Source organism: Sus scrofa, chromosome 8 (genome assembly GCF_000003025.6).
Source record: "Sus scrofa isolate TJ Tabasco breed Duroc chromosome 8, Sscrofa11.1, whole genome shotgun sequence".
NCBI classification, from domain to species: Eukaryota; Metazoa; Chordata; class Mammalia; order Artiodactyla; family Suidae; genus Sus; species Sus scrofa.
Window position 1 is genome coordinate 58,969,166 of NC_010450.4, and position 20,480 is coordinate 58,989,645.

At 36.5% G+C, this 20,480-nt stretch overlaps 1 protein-coding gene across 1 annotated transcript in view; it reads right to left on the reverse strand.

Annotated features, from left to right (window-relative positions):
• Window positions 1–20,480, reverse strand: part of LOC110261960 — a 92,803-nt gene that overhangs the window by 40,497 nt on the left and 31,826 nt on the right. The window contains exons 5-6 of the mRNA XM_021100539.1: window positions 17,107–17,178; window positions 15,831–15,862 (exon numbers count right to left, since the gene is read on the reverse strand). Of these exons, the coding sequence (XP_020956198.1) occupies window positions 15,831–15,862; window positions 17,107–17,178 (104 nt within the window). The remainder of the gene's footprint in view (window positions 1–15,830; window positions 15,863–17,106; window positions 17,179–20,480) is intronic.

Sequence of the window (20,480 nt, forward strand, 5' to 3'; positions counted from 1 at the left end):
AAGATAGGACTTGAAGGTTTATGTAATATAATCAACCAAAACTAATAATGAGTATCAGGTATTATTTTTCACTTTTGAAGACTCCAAGCCTCAGCCTTAGTTTCCACTTTTGTTAAAAGTATAGCAACGATGGAAGTTCCTTTGTGATGCAGCAGGTTAAGGATCTGGTGTTGCCAGAGCTGTGGTGCAGGTCACAACTGTGGCATGGTTAAATTCCTGTCCTAGGAACTTTCACATGCTGTGGGTGTGGCCAGAAACCAAAAAGGTACAGCAGTGTTTACCTTCTTCATAAGAATTATGGCTTTTTCACTAAGTCAATTTTTAAAAGTACTTTGAAGTGAAAAGTGGTTATAAATTATTGCTTAAGCAAAAGTGATATTGCCTTTATGTGGAGTTTAGCCTACTTTTGGTGTTTAATTTCTTTTTATGTTCATTTCATGGATTGGAGGGAATTTATGAGCCATCAGAACTCACAAGAGCTGATGGAAACTGGCCAAAAAGATGAGACATTCTAATGAAAATAATTTACATTGAAATAAAATTGCAAAGGTGGGAGGAATAGCATAGCTTGTTTCTGTGATGTTGTATATCTATTATAAATAGAAATCCCTTTAAAAGATATTTTGGAAAATATTTTCCTTCCTTCCAAGCTAGATGTTCTATTCTAATTGAAAATATAAGATATTCTAACTGAGAAAACCTTCCACAAAACATTCAGGTATTAATTTGGGAAACTCAACCCTCTTAACTTTCTTCCTATTCTTTTGTATATCTATAGAACATGTCATATATATATATATATATATATATATATATATATATATACACACACACACACACACACACATATATATATATGCACATACATATAACCTACATAATATTTCTTATCATAGGGGCATGTGGGTTTTACTTATATGTGCCCTAGTCTGCATTTGTGTTAATACCTCAGCATAACTAGTAGTTCCCATAGTAAAGAAAAAAATGAAGCTAAATCTTATGAGTATTTCAAAAGTAAAATCAGTTCAATACTATATAAATGATTACATAAATTTGAGATTTTTCACAAGTTATACTCTCTTCTAACTTACTAATTTGAGATACCTTCTAAATATCTATTATGTATTATATACATAGTCACATGTATAATAATATATACATAAATCATAAAGAATATGGCACTCCCAACAATAAGACTTACAGTCTATGGAATGAAATATACATAATGAGTAAATAAAAATAAGCATATAAAATAATTTTCAAAAATATCATGTATGTATTGGGAATATTTTAAAAGTGAGACTTAGACAACAAAATGTATAAAGAAATGTAAAAAAAGCCTTTAGTGCCAGAAAATAAGAGTGGTAGCAAAGCACAAAAAACAGGTTCAGAGGGAACTTGATCAACAAGGGAGACCAAGGTACTGGAATATGAAGCAATGGGGAGCAACTTCTGAAGAAACAACAACTCAATCGGACTGTAGGAATAGCTATTGTGACCCTTAACTGTGCTTCTGCCTGAAACAGCAATAAATGTTATTTTACTGTAGGAGGCTTTCCTGAGAAGCTGCTGAATAGTCTCCTGTATTTCCTATGTTTCCAGCGGAAACTAAAAATATCTATTAGTGGGCAAGAAAGAGCATATCTCCATCCTCTGGAAATTATAACAATGCAATTTACATTGCTGCTAAGATAGGTGATAAATCCACAATTTTTCTAAAGAGTTTTTTTTTTTTTTGTAATTGCCCATAGCCCTTGAAGGTGACATAATCCCTGTATTAATAGTACCAAATTTTTTAAAGATAGAGTACCAAATTTCTTAAAGATAGATTATCTATTATCTTAACTAATAGATAATATCTATTTTATTTGGATATAATTGACATAGTAATTGACATAGTAAGTTTATAATTTGATGTTTTGTCAAAAATACACACTCATATTATACTATTATAATTGAGACAGAATATATTCATCACCCAATAAAAATTCCCTTATGCTCCCTTAAAGATAACTTTCACCCAACTGTCCTGGACAACCACGTGTCTTTTTCCACATTACATTATTTTTTTTTTGTTCTAGAATTGCATATCAAATAGAATTACACATTAAATTTCCTTATGCCTAACTTCCCTCACTCAACAAAATTATTTGCTGTTTTGTGCTTTTTCAGTTTCTGCCTTTTTATTGCTGAGTAGTATTCTATTATATGAATATACATTTAATGTATGTTATATCCAGTTATGAGTAGTCAGTTAATCCAGTCATCTGTTGATAGACATTAGTTGTATTTCCAGTTTAAGACTATTATGGGCAAGCTATTAACATTGGCAGTAAAAAGTCTTTATAAACATAATCTTTCATTTGATGGGATATAAGTCTAGGATTGAAATTGATGGACTTTTTAAATGTCTAAGAGCCTACCAAACTGTTTTACAAAATGATTATAATATTTTATGTTCTCACCAGTAACACTTGGGAGTCCCGTTCTTCTATTTCCAGTTAATATTTAGTAGTACCATTCGTTTTAATTTTTTACCATTCTGTTTATAAGACACCCTTAAAGTTTTAAATGTAGATACTTTTTTAAAATTTTGATTTACAATTTAGCTGTTTTTTGTCTTTAATGGTTTTACTTGATTCTCTTACAAGGCTACATTTGTGACAGTCTGATTTAAATCAATGGCAAAAAAAGTGTGAAAAGTCAAACTAGCAATATCCAGAAGGAATATTCCCATATGTCTTGCAGATACAGTGAATATTGTGAATGACTTCTTGCTACACACTTTGGTTAGATGGAATGGAAATAGGAAAGTAAACTAATGCAGCCACTATGGAAAACAGTATGAAATTTCCTCAAAAAAATTAAAAATAGAACTGCCGTATAATCCTGCAATTCTACTTCTATGTATTTATCCTAAGGAAATGAAATCCCTACATGGAAAAGATCCCCACCCTCATGTTCATTACATCTTTGTATATAAAATGTGTAGTTGACTATAAAATGAAGGAAATCCTGCTATTTACAACAACGTGGATGGACCTCGAGGGCATTATGCTAAGTGAAAAAAAAAGGAACAGGTAAATAATCATATGTCCACAAACTGCAGCCATTAAAATAGAGAAAAATCTCCCAGATACATTGTTTATTGTGGAAAAGTGCAGAACTGTGTGAAACATATGTGTAAAATTTTCGAAAGAATGTGTGTATGTTTTAAACTGTTTTCCACTGGACCCAATATATATGAAATTATTAACAGTTGCCACATTTGGAGAGTGCTAAGATTTTTGGATCAGGGAATAGGAAGATTTTTGCTTTTCATTTCTTTCTGTATTGTTTCATTTTTACAAATCATGCACGGGTGTTATTCTTCATGTATATTATTATTGTTTTTAAAACATGTAAAATAAATGAAGTATAGTCAGAAACTAAAAAAAAATTATGTTCTTCTATGGAGTTTCTTATGTTTAATGCTATAATTTATTTGGCATTCACCTCAGAAAAAAGTAAAGATAGGTACAGTTCTAAAATGAGCTTTTCCTAAGTTGTCAGTTTTCTCAATACTTTGTTCTTAATCCTTTACCATTAATTTGCAGTGCTTTTTACTTCATGTTGCTATTATAATAAGGTTGGTCTTAGGTTTATTAGTTATGGGACACTGATGCTAGCTGATTCTTGAGCCAGTAGCATGCTATAGAGTTGCTATAGTCTTAAAATACATTTTAATATACATTAAAACAACAAAATGACAAATTTCTAGAAAAAAACACACTATAAAAAACTAACAAATAGAAATAGGAAATTTGTATATTACAGTACATGGCATATCTGTATATATACACACACATATATATATACACATGCATATGTATGTTTATGTATTCATATATGTGTGTAAGTGTATATATATGTATGATTGCCACATATGTAAAACTCAATTTGTAACTTTTAATTACCACAGAAAACCTCACCGGTAAATTTGTCAAATATTTAAAGAATAAATATTATAAATTCTAGACAAACTCTTTCAAAACATAGGAGGAGAAAAGAGTCCTCAAGTCGTTTTGTGAGGAAAACTTGACATTAAAAAACATACTTTACGAGTTCCTGTCATGGCTCATCAGAAACAAATCTTGACTGGTATCCATGAGGATGTAGGTTCGATCCCTGGCCTTGCTCAGTGGATTAGGCATCCAGCATTGCCATGAGCTGTGGTGTAGGTCACAGACGCAGCTCAGATCTTGCGTTGCTACGGCTGTGGCTGTGGTATAGGTCAGCAGCTGCAGCTCCGATTCTACCCCTAGCCTGGGAACCTTCATATGCTGTGAGTGCAGCCCTAAAAAAATAAAAAAAAAAAAAAAAGAAATCGTTATTTTAATATTTTGGGCTATTTAATTCTTTAGTGTTCTGAGGATATAAATTATTTGATTTTAATTATTGGAAATTTATTGGGATATTTTTATGCCCTATCTATATGGTCTATATATATTAACATTCCAGGTGTGTCAAAGTCTATTTGAGATAGGAGTTGCACGTTTCATTTCTAATTGTGGATATATTTATGTTTCCTTTTAGTTCTATCAGTTATGGGGCTTATAAGAGAGCAGATATGCCACTTTAAAATATGCCATTTAGCACATTGATTACTTTGAATTAAAGTTGCTAAGAAACAGCCATACAAAAAGGACACTCGGATTCTCCTTTAGCCCCTGCAAGCAATAAATCTCCCAGTGAAACAGCCCTCCCAGGAGGGTAAAAGGTATCCTTGGGGCTAGAGATAGGGAATTCAAGGCTACTAAGGCTGCATAAACAAACCTGTCACTTTTTCACTAACTTATTACCCTAAGCCCAACCCCTTTGTTTCGTCAATTCCTCACAAATTTATTGCTTACTTGCCTAAAAGGTACAAAAGCTGCCTGCTTTGGTTAGCCTGGGGAGTCTCATCTTTATGAGCTCTTGTTCATACAAAATTAAATGTGTTTTTATCCTATTAATCTGGCTTATATCAATTTTTTTTCACTTTATTTTTTATTTTATTTTTTTATTACTCAAATGAATTTATCACATCTGTAGTTGTATAATGATCATCACAATCCAATTTCATAGGATTTCCATCCTATAACCCAAGCACATCCCCCCACCCCACAAACTGTCTCCTCCAGAGACCGTAAGTTTTTCAATGTCTGAGAAAGGACAGATTGTTCAATAAGTGGTGCTGGGAAAACCGGCTTACATCAATTTAACTTTTAGACAAGCTAAAGAATCTAGAAGGGAAGAATGGAAAGTTTTCCATTCCTACCGATTGTATATTTTGAAACTCTTAAGAGGTACATACATATTTAAATATATTTTGTCTTAGTGATGAATTATTACTTTTATAATCATGAATGTCCTTCCTTAGAAATATGTTTTGTCCAGAAGAATATATGGTCTTGTATTAGTACAGGCCACCCCAGGGTTCTTAGGATTTTAACATCTTATACATTTTTCACCTTTTTACTTTTCATCTAGTTTTATATTTACATTTAATTATGTTTCTTTTAGACAACATGTTGCTATGTCTGGCTTCTTATCCAATTTGACAATCTGCCTTTTATTTGGACCATTTAAATTTAATTATCTCTAGGAGAGGATTAAAGTCTACCATCTTGCTATGTGTTTTCTAATTGCACCATCTAGCCTTTTTTTTTTCTTTCTTTTCCTAACATCATTTGTATTAAATGAGTAATTTTAACATTCCATTTTAGAGCTCTAATTATCCATATGTTTTTCCTTTTTTATACTCATTTTCTTCTAGGGATCTGCAAGATGCTTCTTTAACTTAACAAAGTATATTTAAATATTGCTATACCAATATTTAATATGCTATATTCTATAACCTCAATTTTCTCCTCCTGTGTTACTATTTCTACATCACAAAACACATAACACATTGTTTTAATTTTCCTTAATTTTCTGCTTGTATCATTTTATATTCATGTGAATATCTATATTTAGGAGAGAGGACAAGATGGCGGAGGAGTAGGGGGACACGCTCGCCCTCTCCCACAAACACAACAAAAAAAGCACATCTACAGAATAAATGACTTGCACAGAACAGCAACCAATCGCTGGCAGAGGAACCTAAACTCCAATAACGGCAAGAAGTTCCTGACATTACTGGGCAGAACGGGAGAAAAGAGAAGAGTGAGAGAAGGTGAATCTGAGCGGGACGGGCGCTCCCGAAAGGGAACTGCGGAGGAGAAAGGGATCCCGCACCCTGGAAAGTCACCTACACAGGGGAAAGATCAAATGAACCAGAGGAATCTCCAGATGCAGAGAAGAGTATAGCAGTAAGTTGGAGTACGGAAAAGCCGATCAAGAACACAACGGACCATCTGAACTACGGGCACAGTCACCAAAAATTGAGACGCCTGGGGGGGGGGGGGGCTGGGCACCAAATCCTTGGCTCCAGAGGTTAGTCCCGGGAAAGGGCCGGGGGATGCCTGGGTGGGGGCTGGACACCGAGACCTCGGCTCCAGAAGTTAGTCCCCCAGAACGGGCTGGGGGGGCGGGGCAGAGCGGAAACTGCTTGGGAGGTCTAGAAACCATTTGACAGGGCAGAGACTGCCTGGGAGACTAGAAAACAAAGCTGTTGCAGAGGAAGGGAGCAATACTCTAGGGGCCGGGAAGTGGAAAGCCGCATCAGAGGGAACCTGGGAGAAGAGCCTGGTCTGCGCCCCTGCTGGGGAGGGGAGAGAAGAAGGGGTGGTTCCCCATAGAACACCCCCCACGCCACAGCAAACTTACAGGCCCGCTAGCTAGCTGAAGGCTGTGCTTCCCAGTGCATCCCCTCCCCCCACCCCTGCCACCCCCTATGCTCTCGCTGAACCTGGGGCTGCCTGCCATCCAGGAGGGCTGGCCTCAACAATTGCCTGAAGCCTACCACCACAGGGGCTGTCCCTGCACAGGCCTGCTTGTCCTTTGGAGGGGCTACACTTCCGCAGAGCAGCACCAAACACCACCAGCCCTTGAGAAAAGGCCTGCAGCCCAGAAAAGCTAGAACAAGCCTAGCCAGGCCGTGAATAGATCTGCCTAATTCTAGGACGGTTTTTCTGAGTCGGGCTGCCCCGGGGAGGAGCCTCTTGGGTTTCCAACGGCCCTGCTACCTGCCCAAGCACCCAGGGGGTGCCAAGCTCTAGTGGATCAGCTGCATAGGACTGCCAGCTCCAGGCAGGACCCCCTACAGCCCAGAAAAGCTGCAACAAGCCTGGCCGAGTCGGGAAAAGATCTCAGATGGTTTTTCTGAGTCGGGCTGCCCTGGGGAGGAAGCTCTTGGGTTTCCAATGGCCCTGCTACCTGCCCAAGCCCCCAGGGGGTCCCGAGACCTAGTGGATCAGCTGCATAGGACAGCCAGCTCCAGGCAGGACCCCTGCAGCCCAGAAAAGCTGCAACAAGCTTGGCCGAGTTGGGAAAAAATCTCAGACGGTCTTTCTGAGTCGGGCTGCCCTGGGGAGGAGCCTCTTGGTTTTCCAGTGGCCCTGCTACCCGCCCAAGCCCTCAGGGGGTGCCCCACTCCCGAGGAATAGCTGCTCAGCAGCACCAGCCCCCTGGAAGAGCCCCTGCAGCCCAGAAAAGCTGCAACAAGCTTGGCCAGACTGTGAAAAGATCCGCCTACATTCGCAAGCCGTCCTTCTGAGTTAGGCTGCCCTAGGGAAGAGCCTCTTAGGTTCTCAGTGACCCAGATAGCTGCTCCAGTCCCCAGGGGGTGCTGCACTCCTGAGGAATAGCTGCCCAACACTGCCAACCCCCTGCAAGAACCCCACAGCCTAAAAACACTAGAGCAAGCTCTGCATGACCAAGTGAAATCTGCTACCATCGTGGGGTGGACCTCCCAGTCCTGTCTGCCCTCAGGAAGTCCTCCTTTGCTTCAAAGAAACACTGTTAGCCCCATCAACACTCCAGAAAAGCCACACTGCCTCAAAAAAGATTGACCAACAACGCCAGCCCTCAGGAAATATTCCACGGCAGTGACAAGGAAAACACTGCCCGATTACGGAGAGTACAACTCCCTCAGGAGAAAGAAAACAACAAGCAAGATGAAGAAGCTGAGAAACCACCCCCAGTCAAACCAACAGGAGAACTCACCTAAAACAGTCAACAATGAAACAGATCTCTGCAGTCAGACAGACCTGGAGTTCAAAAGAGAAACAGTGAAAATACTGAAGGAATTAAGAGAAGATATGAACAGTAATGCAGACTCCTTCAGAAAGGAACTAGAAAATATAAGGCGGAGCCAAGAAAAACTAGAACATTCATTTGCAGAGATGCAAACTGAACTAGGGGCAGTAAAAACCAGAATGAATAATGCAGAAGAACGAATCAGTGATATGGAAGATAGAATAATGGAAATCACTCAATCCGGTCAACAGACAGAAAACCAAATCAAAAAACTGGAAAGCAATATAAGAGACCTATGGGATAATATAAAGCGGGCCAATCTACGCATAATAGGAATTCCAGAAGGAGTAGAAAAAGAGAAGGGGATGGAAAATATATTTGAAGAAATTATCGCTGGAAACGTCCCAAATCTAAAGGATACTGGGTTCAAGATACAAGAAGCACAGAGGGCCCCAAACACACTGAACCCAAACAGACCCACACCAAGACACATCATAATAAAAATTCCAAAAGTTAGTGATAAAGAGAGGATCCTAAAGGCAGCAAGAGAAAAACAGAATGTTACCTACAAGGGAACCCCCATTAGAATATCAGCTGATTTCTCTACAGAAACACTACAGGCCAGGAGGGAATGGCAAGAGATACTGAAAGTGCTAAAAGGAAAAAATATGCAACCTAGAATACTCTATCCAGCAAGAATATCACTTAAAATAGAAGGGGAAATAAAATTTTTTCCCAACAAACAAAAACTTAAAGAATACAGCAACACAAAACCCAGGTTAAAGGAAATATTGAAAGGGCTTCTCTAAACCAAAAAGAAAGGAAGGAAAGGGAAGAAAAAAGAAAAGAAAAAAAAAAAAGAAGAAGAGGAAGACTAGGACTGAGGAAACCGTAATCAGAGAGCAGTCACTCAAATAAGCCAGCATACAGATTTAATCATGAACATGCTTCAAACAAAATAAAATTAAAAAGAAAAAAATAAAAAAGAGTCATCAAAACCATAAAATGTGGGCAAGGGATGTTAAGAAGTAAATAAGCCTTTCTGTTTGTTTGTATGTTTCTCTTCTTAATTTTAATATAGTAATGAAGTGTTTGAACTTACAGGACCATCAGGCTAAAACACACAATTATGGGAAGGGGTTAGCATACTTAAAAAACACGGCAACCACAACCCAAAACCAAATAGTGCATTTGCAAAAAATGAAAAAAAAATACACTCAAGCAGATAATAACAGGAGACCATCCAACCAAAAAAAAAAAAAAGAAAGGAAGAATGGAGAACCATAGAATCAACTAGAACACGAGGTGCAAATGGCAGTAAATAATCATCTATCAATTATCACCTTAAATGTCAATGGACTGAATGCCCCAATCAAAAGACACAGAGTGGCTGAGTGGATAAAAAGGCAAAAACCTTCAATATGCTGCCTACAAGAAACTCACCTTAGGACAAAAGATACATATAGATTGAAAGTGAAAGGGTGGGGAAAAATATTTCACGCCAATAGACATGACAGAAAAGCAGGAGTCGCAACACTCATATCAGACAAAATAGACTTTAAAACAAAAGACATAAAGAAAGACAAAGAAGGACACTACTTAATGATTAAGGGATCCATCCAAGGAGAGGATGTTACTATCATCAACATATATGCTCCAAATATAGGAGCACCCAGATACATACACCAAATATTAACAGACATAAAGGGAGATATTGATGAGAATACAATGATAGTAGGAGACCTTAATACCCCCCTCACATCAATGGGCAGATCCTCTAGACAGAAAACCAATAAAGCAACAGAGATCCTAAAGGAAACAATAGAAACGTTAGACTTAATTGATATCTTCAGGACACCACATCCAAAAAAATCAGAATACACATTCTTCTCAAATGCTCATGGAACATTCTCAAGAATCGACCACATACTGGGACACAAAGCGAATCTCAATAAGTTTAGGAGCGTAGAAATTATCTCAAGTATCTTCTCTGACCACAATGCCATGAAATTAGAAATCAACCATGGGAAAAGGAAAGAGAAGAAACCTACTACATGGAGACTAAACAACATGCTACTAAAAAACCAATGGGTCAATGAGGAAATCAAAAAGGAAATTAAAAACTACCTTAAAACAAATGATAATGAAGACACAACCTCTCAAAATCTATGGGATGCTGCGAAAGCAGTGCTCAGAGGGAAATTTATAGCAATACAGGCCTTTCTCAAAAAAGAAGAAAGATCCCAAATTGACAACTTAACCCTCCACCTAAACGAATTAGAAAAAGAAGAACAAAAAAGTCCTAAAGTCAGCAGAAGGAAGGAAATTATAAAGATCAAAGAAGAAATCCATAAAATAGAGACTCAAAAAACAATAGAGACAATTAATAAAACCAAGAGCTGGTTCTTTGAAAAGGTGAACAAAATTGACAAACCCCTGGCCAGACTCACTAAAAAGAGGAGAGAAAGAACCCAAATAACCAAAATTAGAAATGAAAAAGGAGCAATCACAACGGATACAGCAGAAATACAAAAAACCATAAGAGAATACTATGAACAACTATACGGCAACAAGTTTGACAATCTGGAAGAAATGGACAATTTTCCAGAATCTTACAGCCTGCCAAAACTGAATCAAGCAGAAACAGACCAACTGAACAGACCGATCACTAGAAATGAAATTGAAGAGGTCATAAAATCACTCCCCACAAATAAAAGTCCAGGACCAGATGGCTTCACGGGTGAATTCTATCAAACATATAAAGAGGAATTGGTGCCCATCCTCCTTAAACTCTTTCAAAAGGTTGAAGAAGAAGGAATACTCCCAAAGACATCCTATGATGCCACCATCACCCTCATTCCAAAACCAGACAGAGATACCACCAAAAGAGAAAACTATCGGCCAATATCATTGATGAATATACATGCAAAAATTCTCAACTAAATCTTAGCCAACCGAATCCAACAACATACCAAAACAGTTATACACCATGACCAGGTTGGGTTCATCCCAGGTTCACAAGGATGGTTCAACATACACAAATCAATCAGCATCATACACCACATTAACAAAAAAAAAAAAAGTCAAAAATCATATGATCATCTCAATAGACGCAGAAAAAGCCTTTGACAAAGGCCAACATCCATTCATGATCAAGACCCTCGCCAAAGTGGGTATAGAGGGAACATTCCTGAATATCATCAAAGCCATTTATGAGAAACCCACAGCAAATATAATCCTCAATGGGGAAAAACTGAAAGCCTTCTCACTCAAATCTGGAACAAGACAGGGATGCCCACTCTCACCACTGCTCTTCAACATCGTTTTGGAAGTCCTAGCCACAGCAATTAGACAAACAAAAGAAATAAAAGGCATCCATATAGGAAGAGAAGAGAGGAAACTGTCACTGTATGCAGATGACATGATACTATACATAGAAAACCCTAAGGACCCAACCCCAAAACTACTTGAACTGATTAATAAATTCAGCAAAGTAGCAGGATATAAGATTAACGTTCAGAAGTCAGTTGCATTTCTGTATACCAGCAATGAAATATTAGAAAAGGAATACAAAAATACGATACCTTTTAAAATTGCACCTCACAAAATCAAATACCTGGGAATACACCTGACCAAGGAGGTAAAGGACCTATATGCCGAGAACTATAAAACTTCAATCAAAGAAATCAAATATCTATATTTATTATTTCTAACAGAGCAAGTTGGCTGTATCAGCTTTTGTATTCCAAAAATATTTTTATTTTATTTCATTTCTTATATTATTGGCTAGATGTAGAATTATAGCTGTTTTCTGATTTGCTTGTTTGTTTCTGCTATGTAAAGATACAATTCTGTTTTGTTCCATCATAACGAGGTTCCTGAAAAGTCTGGAATTTCTTATCTTTTATCTTTAGGAACATATAAATCTGTAAGCATTTTAGGATTACTCCTATCATTGGTTTCCACAATTCAAATATACGCCTTTATGTTTGTCCTATTTCTGTTTCAATGAGCTTCTTGAGTTTTTAGTTTATTTACTTTATTAAACTTATAAAACTTCAAGTGTGTTTAGTTGTTTTACTTGTTCTTTTCTGCATTTTTCCTTATTTCTCTCCTTCTAGGTCTCTAGTTACATGATTACTCCATTTACTGCTTGATTTTTTTTCCCCAATGAGCCTGAGGATCTTTCCTTTTCTCATATTTTTGTTTTTTATTTAAGCTTCAGGTTGATACCTTCTATTGTTTAATTTTCAAGTTCACCTATTTTATCATATGCATTATTTAATCCTTATTTTATATTCATGAAAGAACGTACCAGACCTCACAAAACATATAAGGCTTTTACTGAAAGGCATGAGATACAGTGCACAAGAGAGAGTACTGGAAAACTCTGGAGAATTAAGTGCTATTAACATGCAAGTACACCAGGGTTTGGGCTGGAACAGAGTAGACTTTCCGTATCTTGAGATGATATCTAGGTCAGTATCTAGGACAAAAATCTTAGCTTTGGGAAAACTCAGGAAAAGTTTTTGGTAAATATATTTAAGTCTCCTTGGCCACGTGATCAAATCAGTATCTTCTAGTTGATTAGACTGTATTAATCATATTTTTAAAATTTTCTATATTTTGTGGTGCTCTGATATCGGGGGGTGGTTATCTACTGGTCTGGGGAGAACTACCCTTCCCAAGGTTAGCTAATCTCCAAGATGCCAATTCAGCTGTAAATACATCTTTCATATACAAACCAACAACCCCAAGTTATACCCTCAGTCACCTCCTTTGTCTCTCACACACCAGGCAACCTTTCCCCTGCCTAAATCATCCCAGGATCTGGTACCAGACACTGGAGATGACTGCTACAGTCCAGGACCTACAGACATTATGCAAAAGGGCCAATTCTAAGCCATTTCTATGTCCTCCCTTTCACTTCCCAGAGAAAACTTAATAATAAAGATCTAGGTCATGCTTTCTTTGTTCCTTCTGCCTAATAACCAAATCTAGTACTTCCACATGTGGGTTTGCATGGCATGGCATGCTCCCTCTTGAGAACTCTAAGTAATAAATTCTTCTTTCAATGGCATTGACCTCTCTGTGTTGCCACTCAGTCAACTCCATAAATTTAAATTCCACAGGTACAATTGGGAGACAGGACAATTTTTGCAATCCCTCAGTAAAGAAAATGCCCTCTGGGGTTGCCAGGAGAGTTTGAATCCTTAAGCAGAATATCATAAATTCCATTGCCCTTAGCCTGGACCAGAAATTAATAACGAGATATCTACACATGCCCAGATACAAAGACAGAGCTTTTCCTACTCAGATAACCAATAGTATCTCTGCACAGTTCAAGCTCTAACTTTTGGTCAAGATTTTGTCATTATAATTCACTCATGATTATTTCTTTTCTGGTATCTTTTGCACAATTTGTAGAACATAAAGAGTAAAAGGTGGAGTTCCCATAATGGCAAAGCAGAAATGAATCTAACTAGGAACCATGAGGATGTGGGTTTGAACCCTGGCCTTGCTCAATGGGTTAAGGATCTGGCACTGCCTTGAGCTGTGGTATAAGTAGCAGATGTGCCTCGGATCCTGCAGTGCTTTAGCTGTGGTGTAGGCCAGCAGCTGTAGTTTCAATTAGACCCCTAGCCTGGGAACCTCCATATGCCACGAATGTGGCCCTAAAAAGCAAAAAAAAAAAAAAAAGCAAAAGCATACTGATGAAAATAATAATCATCTTTGTCAAATGAGATTCACATTTTGCTTCAAAGAAATATTTCAGTTTACCAGTATAAGGCTTTTAATAATCTTGTAAAAGCTTGACAATTCTTTCATTTTCATGTTTGAACTTTATGAAAGATATCAGTAGATTTGTTCAATATAAAAATTAAGTGATTATAAACTAAGTATAATTCTTCAATTGGCCAATAATCTTCTATTAAAAGAACTTTATGTGTAGGTTTTTTGTTTGGGATATTTTTTGGCCACCCCAAGACACATGGAGTTTCCAGGCCAGGGAACAGATTCGAGTCACGGCCGCAACCTGAGCCTCAGTTGCAAGGTAAGCAACAGCTGTGGCAATGTCAGATCCTTAACCCACTGTGCCTAGTTAGGGATCAGACCCGTCACCTCGCACTCCCAAGATAGCAACGATCCTTTTGAACCACAGCAGCAATTCCACGAGCAGGTTTTAATTCAGTCCTCTGATATTTGATCATCAATATCAATGTTTTTATTTTTATCAAAATTAAATTTATAATATCAAACAGTATTACCCTAAATAGCAGTTAAAATAGGAATTAGACTGAGAACATTACAAATTAAGTCAGCATCATTATAGCATTTTCTATGCTTTCTTTTTTCCTATTTGAGCCTTTTCTACCTGAACAAAAATCTTCACTTCAAACTGAATTTTTCATTTTAGTACCACATCAGAAATAATCTTTGTAACTTCAGACAAAGTTTATATTTTGTTCCCGTGTTCTCCATGGAATTTCATGTTCCATTTTACCAAATATGGTCCTCCATACTATTAGATTACCAATGGTAATATTTTACCATAGGAGAAACCTAGTGGTTAAATGGTCACCGAAAGATATTTATCTTCTTTTCTAATAATATACAGATGTTGAATATGGTTACCTTAGTGAAAGCACCCTAACATATTCTAACTAATTTTTAAAAATCTATTTTCTCTGCTAGTCACTGAAAAATGAATGTTAAAATTTCAAATTTCCTTATGAACTTTTTCCTATTGTTCACTGTACTATTTTACATAAGACAAAATCATGTTTTTGTTGATTTTTTTCCCAGGAAAATTTTAATTTTCATTTTTTTTCTAGAATCTAAGATGTTTCATTTTGTTTACATTAAAGGTATACTTCTTGAACTAAAATTTAATGGTTTCTAGAGAAACATAACTCTTAATATGCAATTATATTCACAGCACAGTTTGGGTATTTTACCTTCCATAAAAAAACATTATTTAGGAACTATAAGCTTGCTGTAATGAATTTCCTCATTTTGTGATAGGGGAATAGGAATTTTTTTAATAGTTCAATCAGTTCATTCTTTTATTCAATCAACATTTATTAAGGATATACTATGTAACAATCATTCAGTAGAAATGAATATTCTAAGATTAAAGATTTGGTCTCTATTCATTTAGCTCACAGAGCAATCTGGATCTTTTCATATAAGTTATTACCCTGATTCATTTTTCTTACACTTCACAAAAGATAATGATAAATGCTTAAAGAAAAGTTATTTCTACCCTCAAGGAATAAATTAATGAAAAATTCTTATGAACTTGTTACAGTAAGGATTTCAAGAATAGCATATAATATCTTATTTATAGCTATCATTTATAAGCTTTTTTTTCATCAAAATGTATTCACCTGTGTAGCTTTCTGCTTTTTATAAGAGGTCTTTTATTGAACCTTTTCTAATTAGTATAATTTCCAACCCATGCAATTATTGTGTAAAAGTTATCATACAAGGTCAGAATATCTGAATACTAATAATTTCAATATAAAAAGTATAGATATCTGTAGTTTTTCTAAATATTTTTCACCATACATCTACATGCCATACAATTTTTAAAGCAATTAAAATACTAAAATATTTTTGACAATACAAATACAAGGTATTAAAAGTCATAAACCACAAGGACATACCTTAGTTTCCCATTTCTGTCCCAAATAGATCCCTTGAATAAAAAAGAAATTGAAATGAATTTATTTATCCATTTTGGCTAGCCAAGTAGATACTGTTACTATTTGGCCTTTTTAAAATAATCAACATTTCTTTAAATTTAGCTTATTATTACCATATGAGTAATAATTTTCATTGTTCAAATGCAAAAAATCTAAAAAAATTTATTTAACCTACTTATGAATACAAAATGCATTTTTGATAATTTTAATAAATTATATTTCATAGATTAAAATAATTTGTACAGTAATAATACTTTATTTTCTCTTCATGAAGTAAATAAAGGCTATCAGTTTTTTTAATTTCAATATTAGATTTCTGATTTCAGTTGTAATATGCAAAGAACTCTGAAGCTGTCAAAACTATACTTACAATAAAAAATACTAGACAAACTGTAATTCCACAACTTTTCTTAGGCTTGTCAAAGAATGATGACTCAGAACAAATAACCATCCTAAATTGTGAGGGGAGAATCAAATCTAGGTGTTACAGGCTTCAAGTCCCCTTCAAGACTAAACCCCAAAGCCTCTGGCCACGTCTCAGTCTCATTGTAATGCCCCTTCCCCCACTCTGTCCAGCCTGGGCAACTGACTCCCTGCTAGAGAAGGCATATAGCCCATTCCTCACCAGGCCACCACATAACTTGTTCCCCATGCAAATAAAGTATCGTGCCCAAGACCAATCAGAAGATCAAACTGGGCCTCCACTCAGGTCACGCTCTGGGATATAAACACTACTGCAGAGTGCGCCAGGCTCTCTTTTCTTCATTCAGCAGGTGCGTGAGTTCTCTCTCCCTTCTGAAAATGTACTTTTGCTTTAATAAATTTGTAGAACGTCTGCCGGTCCAAAGCTTTGTTTCAGTGAGACAGGAAGGAAGGAAACTGATGGTAACATAGAGAGTCATAGAGGAGAACTGCTCACCTGAACAGAAGCCCTTGAACCACAAACTGGGAAGAAAACGGAAGTGGTCATTTTAACAACTTCATGGACTAGTGGACTAGTGTGTGGACTAGTGGGAGAGTGAGAAAACTCCTGGGAGAGGCAGTCCCCCACACTTTTGTGGGTGTTACTTCACAGGTCCATTGGTTTTATTTTCAGAGGTTTTACTTCCAGTAAACTTGCAAGCACACGACAGTAAAAAGTAAGAAAAATTCCTGTTCCCCTATCCCTCATGGCTCTGGCTGGGAAAGTAGAAGAGTAATTATCATAAAATAAGTGGAGCATTTTTGAAAACAAAACCTTAATCTCTTCCCCACAGAATTTTTCCACCTGGGAAGTCCACTTCTCCCACTCCAGGCAGCTCAAAACTTCCTGTAACAAATAAGAAACGCTTAAAAATCAAAAATAAGAAGACCAAAAAAAAAAAAAAAAAAGAGAGAGAGAAAAACAACTCAACAAGATACCTCACCAAAGAGGATATGCAGTTAGAAAATACGCATATGAAAATATACTCATTATTTTTTCCCTAAAGATGCTCATTACACTTACCCAGCATTATTTTTCATTTGGGAAATGTAAATTGAAATCATGAGATACCACAATAAGCAGAGTAGAATAGCTAAGATTAAATTTTAAGATTATATTACCAATTGCTGGCTAAATTGTGAAGGAAAGGGGACCCATTATTTTCTGATGTGAAAGCAAAAATGGTAGAGCCACCTTGTAAAAACAACATGGCAATTTCTTACAAAAACAAATATATTCTTACCCTACAATTTGGCAATCAGGTTCCTGAGTATGTACCCAATGGATGTTAAACTTTGAACACACAAACTGCCATGTAGCTATCTATTTATTATGATTTTATTCATATTCAGCCAAAACTGAAATCACCAAGCTTAAAAACCATTGTAAGGGATGGAATGTTTTTTAAAGTCAGTGATTTTTTAAAAAATGAGTTATCTTGTCACAAAAATACATAAATGAAACTAAAGTGCATATTGCTAAGAGAAAGAAGTTGGAAATGCTATATATTGCAGGGTTTCAATTACATGAGATTCTGAAACAGAAACTAATCAGAGAAGACATTAGAGTTTGAGGGAGGAGAGATGGTGGCATTGTTAAAAAAGGGGGAGGAGTTCCCATCGTGGTGCAGTGGTTAACTAATCCGACTAGGAACCATGAGGTTGCGGGTTCGGTCCCTGCCCTTGCTCAGTGGGTTAACGATCCGGCGTTGCCCTGAGCTGTGGTGCAGATTGCAGACCCGGCTCGGATCCCGCGTTGCTGTGGCTCTGGCGTAGGCTACAGCTCCGATTCGACCCCTAGCCTGGGAACCTCCATGTGCCGCGGGAGTGGCCCAAGAAAAAGCAAAAAGACAAAAATAAATAAATAAAAAAAAGGGGGAATATTTTTGGTAGCGAAATTACCAAAAAATTAATATATATCTACAGTTGATATAGCTTATTGTTGATATAGCTTGTTGTGCATTTGTCAAAGCCTATATAACTCTATAGCACAAAGAGCTATATACAATTAGAAAAAATCACTGAGGAGTTTGAGGGATCCCAGTATACAATGCAGCATGTTACAACATAATCTAACTATTGCAAAAATATGAAGCAAACTCACTGAGTGGGGTAGTGAAAAGATGGAGACCAAAGTCTAAGTCATTTGGAGTAAATTGAAATCTGTAAGACTAATAGCTATAAATAAATTAATTAAAATAGTTTTCATAACCACTGCACTCTAGTTGGTAAACCTATTTTCCATAAGAGTACAAGTTAACAATTCTGATATGACTATACAAGCATAGACCTTTTTCAACTTACAATGGTAACATGCCTATAAACCCAGTGTAAATTGACTGGTAAGCTGAAAATATGCCTAAGCTGCCAAACAACATAGCAGAGCCTAGCCTACCTTAAACATGCTTAGAACCCTTAGATGAGCTTATAGTTGAGCAAAATCATCTAACACAAAATTTATTTTATAATAAAGTAGTGACTAGCTTATGTAATTTATTGAATAGCATACCGAAGGTGAAAAACAGAATGTTTGTATGGGTATAGAATGGTTCTAAGTGTATCAGTCATTCATGTTGTGATCTCATGGCTGACTGGCAGGGTGGCTTGCATGACCCAGCATCACCAGAGTGTATCCTGACACAAAGCTCTGGCTCAGGAAAAGATCAAAGTACATTTTCTACTAAATTAGGATCATTTTGACACCATCGTAAAATTGCAAAATTGTCAGTTGAACCATCCTAAGCTGGGGACTGTCTGTATTCTGCAACTGAATGGTGAGAGTCACCTTTCTCACTACTGAACAGCAATTACTTATGAGTAAGAACTGAAAAAAAAAAAAAAAGCTTGAATAATCCATGTGGAAATGAGTCAGACCTGTAAATGCTGATATGGTTTCATTTTTAGTTGAACATAGAAAAAGATGGTTAATATATATTTATATGTGTGCTTGTGCACAGGTTAGTAAACACACACATATACTTCTCGTTCTGTCACTTGAGAGGGCCTGGAAGTAATCACAACCACACCAAGAGCCCAGATCGTAGTTTCTAATAACCTCTTCAATAAAGGGCATCAGGGCTCCTTAGAAGAATAGCCAATTCTAAGACTGAGGCAGGAGATATTCAGGATGAGCCTGAAGTATCTTGTAGTGACAGAAAGTAAGGTAGTACTCAATAAACAAAAACAAAACAAAACCCCCAAAACTCTGTGTTGATGTGGGTACATCAAAGGGACACAGAAGCCACCAGAAAGATGCCTCAATGCCAAAGCTGAGCCAATTTGAGCAACAAAACAAATAAAGAAGTACCTGATTATAACCCAAGGTTTAAAATAAATGTACATTAGTCCATACCAATGGGTCATGACAACTAAATGAATGAATGAGGCAAACAAACCTCACATGCACAAGAATTTCAAATAATTTATGTGAATATTCTGCCCTCAAGGTAGAGGAGCAAAATTACCTACTCCTTAAATTTGTGAATTGTGACTTCCTTTCGAAGAGTATGGTATGAAAGGCATGAGGGTGTTGCAAGCCAGGGAAATAACTTTGTAGTGGAGAAATCTGTAAAACACAGTATCAGCCAGGTGATCAAGTATAACGCCCACAGAGATATAGCATCTTGAGAGCATTTACTCTTGATATGTGATGAAACAATACTTTACCCCTGTGATCTTCCTTTTAAAAACATAAGCCCAGACTAATAAGGAAAACGTTGAGCAATTTCTTTAGAGGGAGAGTCTACAAAATATATAACCTGTACGCCTCAAAAACGTGAGACAATGAAAGTCCTAGGAGCTGTCACAGGCAGAAAGCTTAAGACATAGGGACTACCATCATGTAGAATCCTGAAGGAAATCTTAAAACAGAAAAAAGAAATTAGGTAGAACTAAAATCTAAACAAAGCATGGACTTTGCTTAATATATCAATATTGGATATTAATTGTAAGAAGTAAAATTACTACTGTAACAAATTTCTTATAACATACAACATTATAATATACAATATTGTATATTGACTGTTGATATATAAGGTAAAATCTTATATATACACCATCAATAAAAGAGGACGTTGGGTGTGGGTTATGTGATGACTAAATAGATGCTCTAAAATAAAACATTTTTGTTAAAATGTTTCACCACTATAT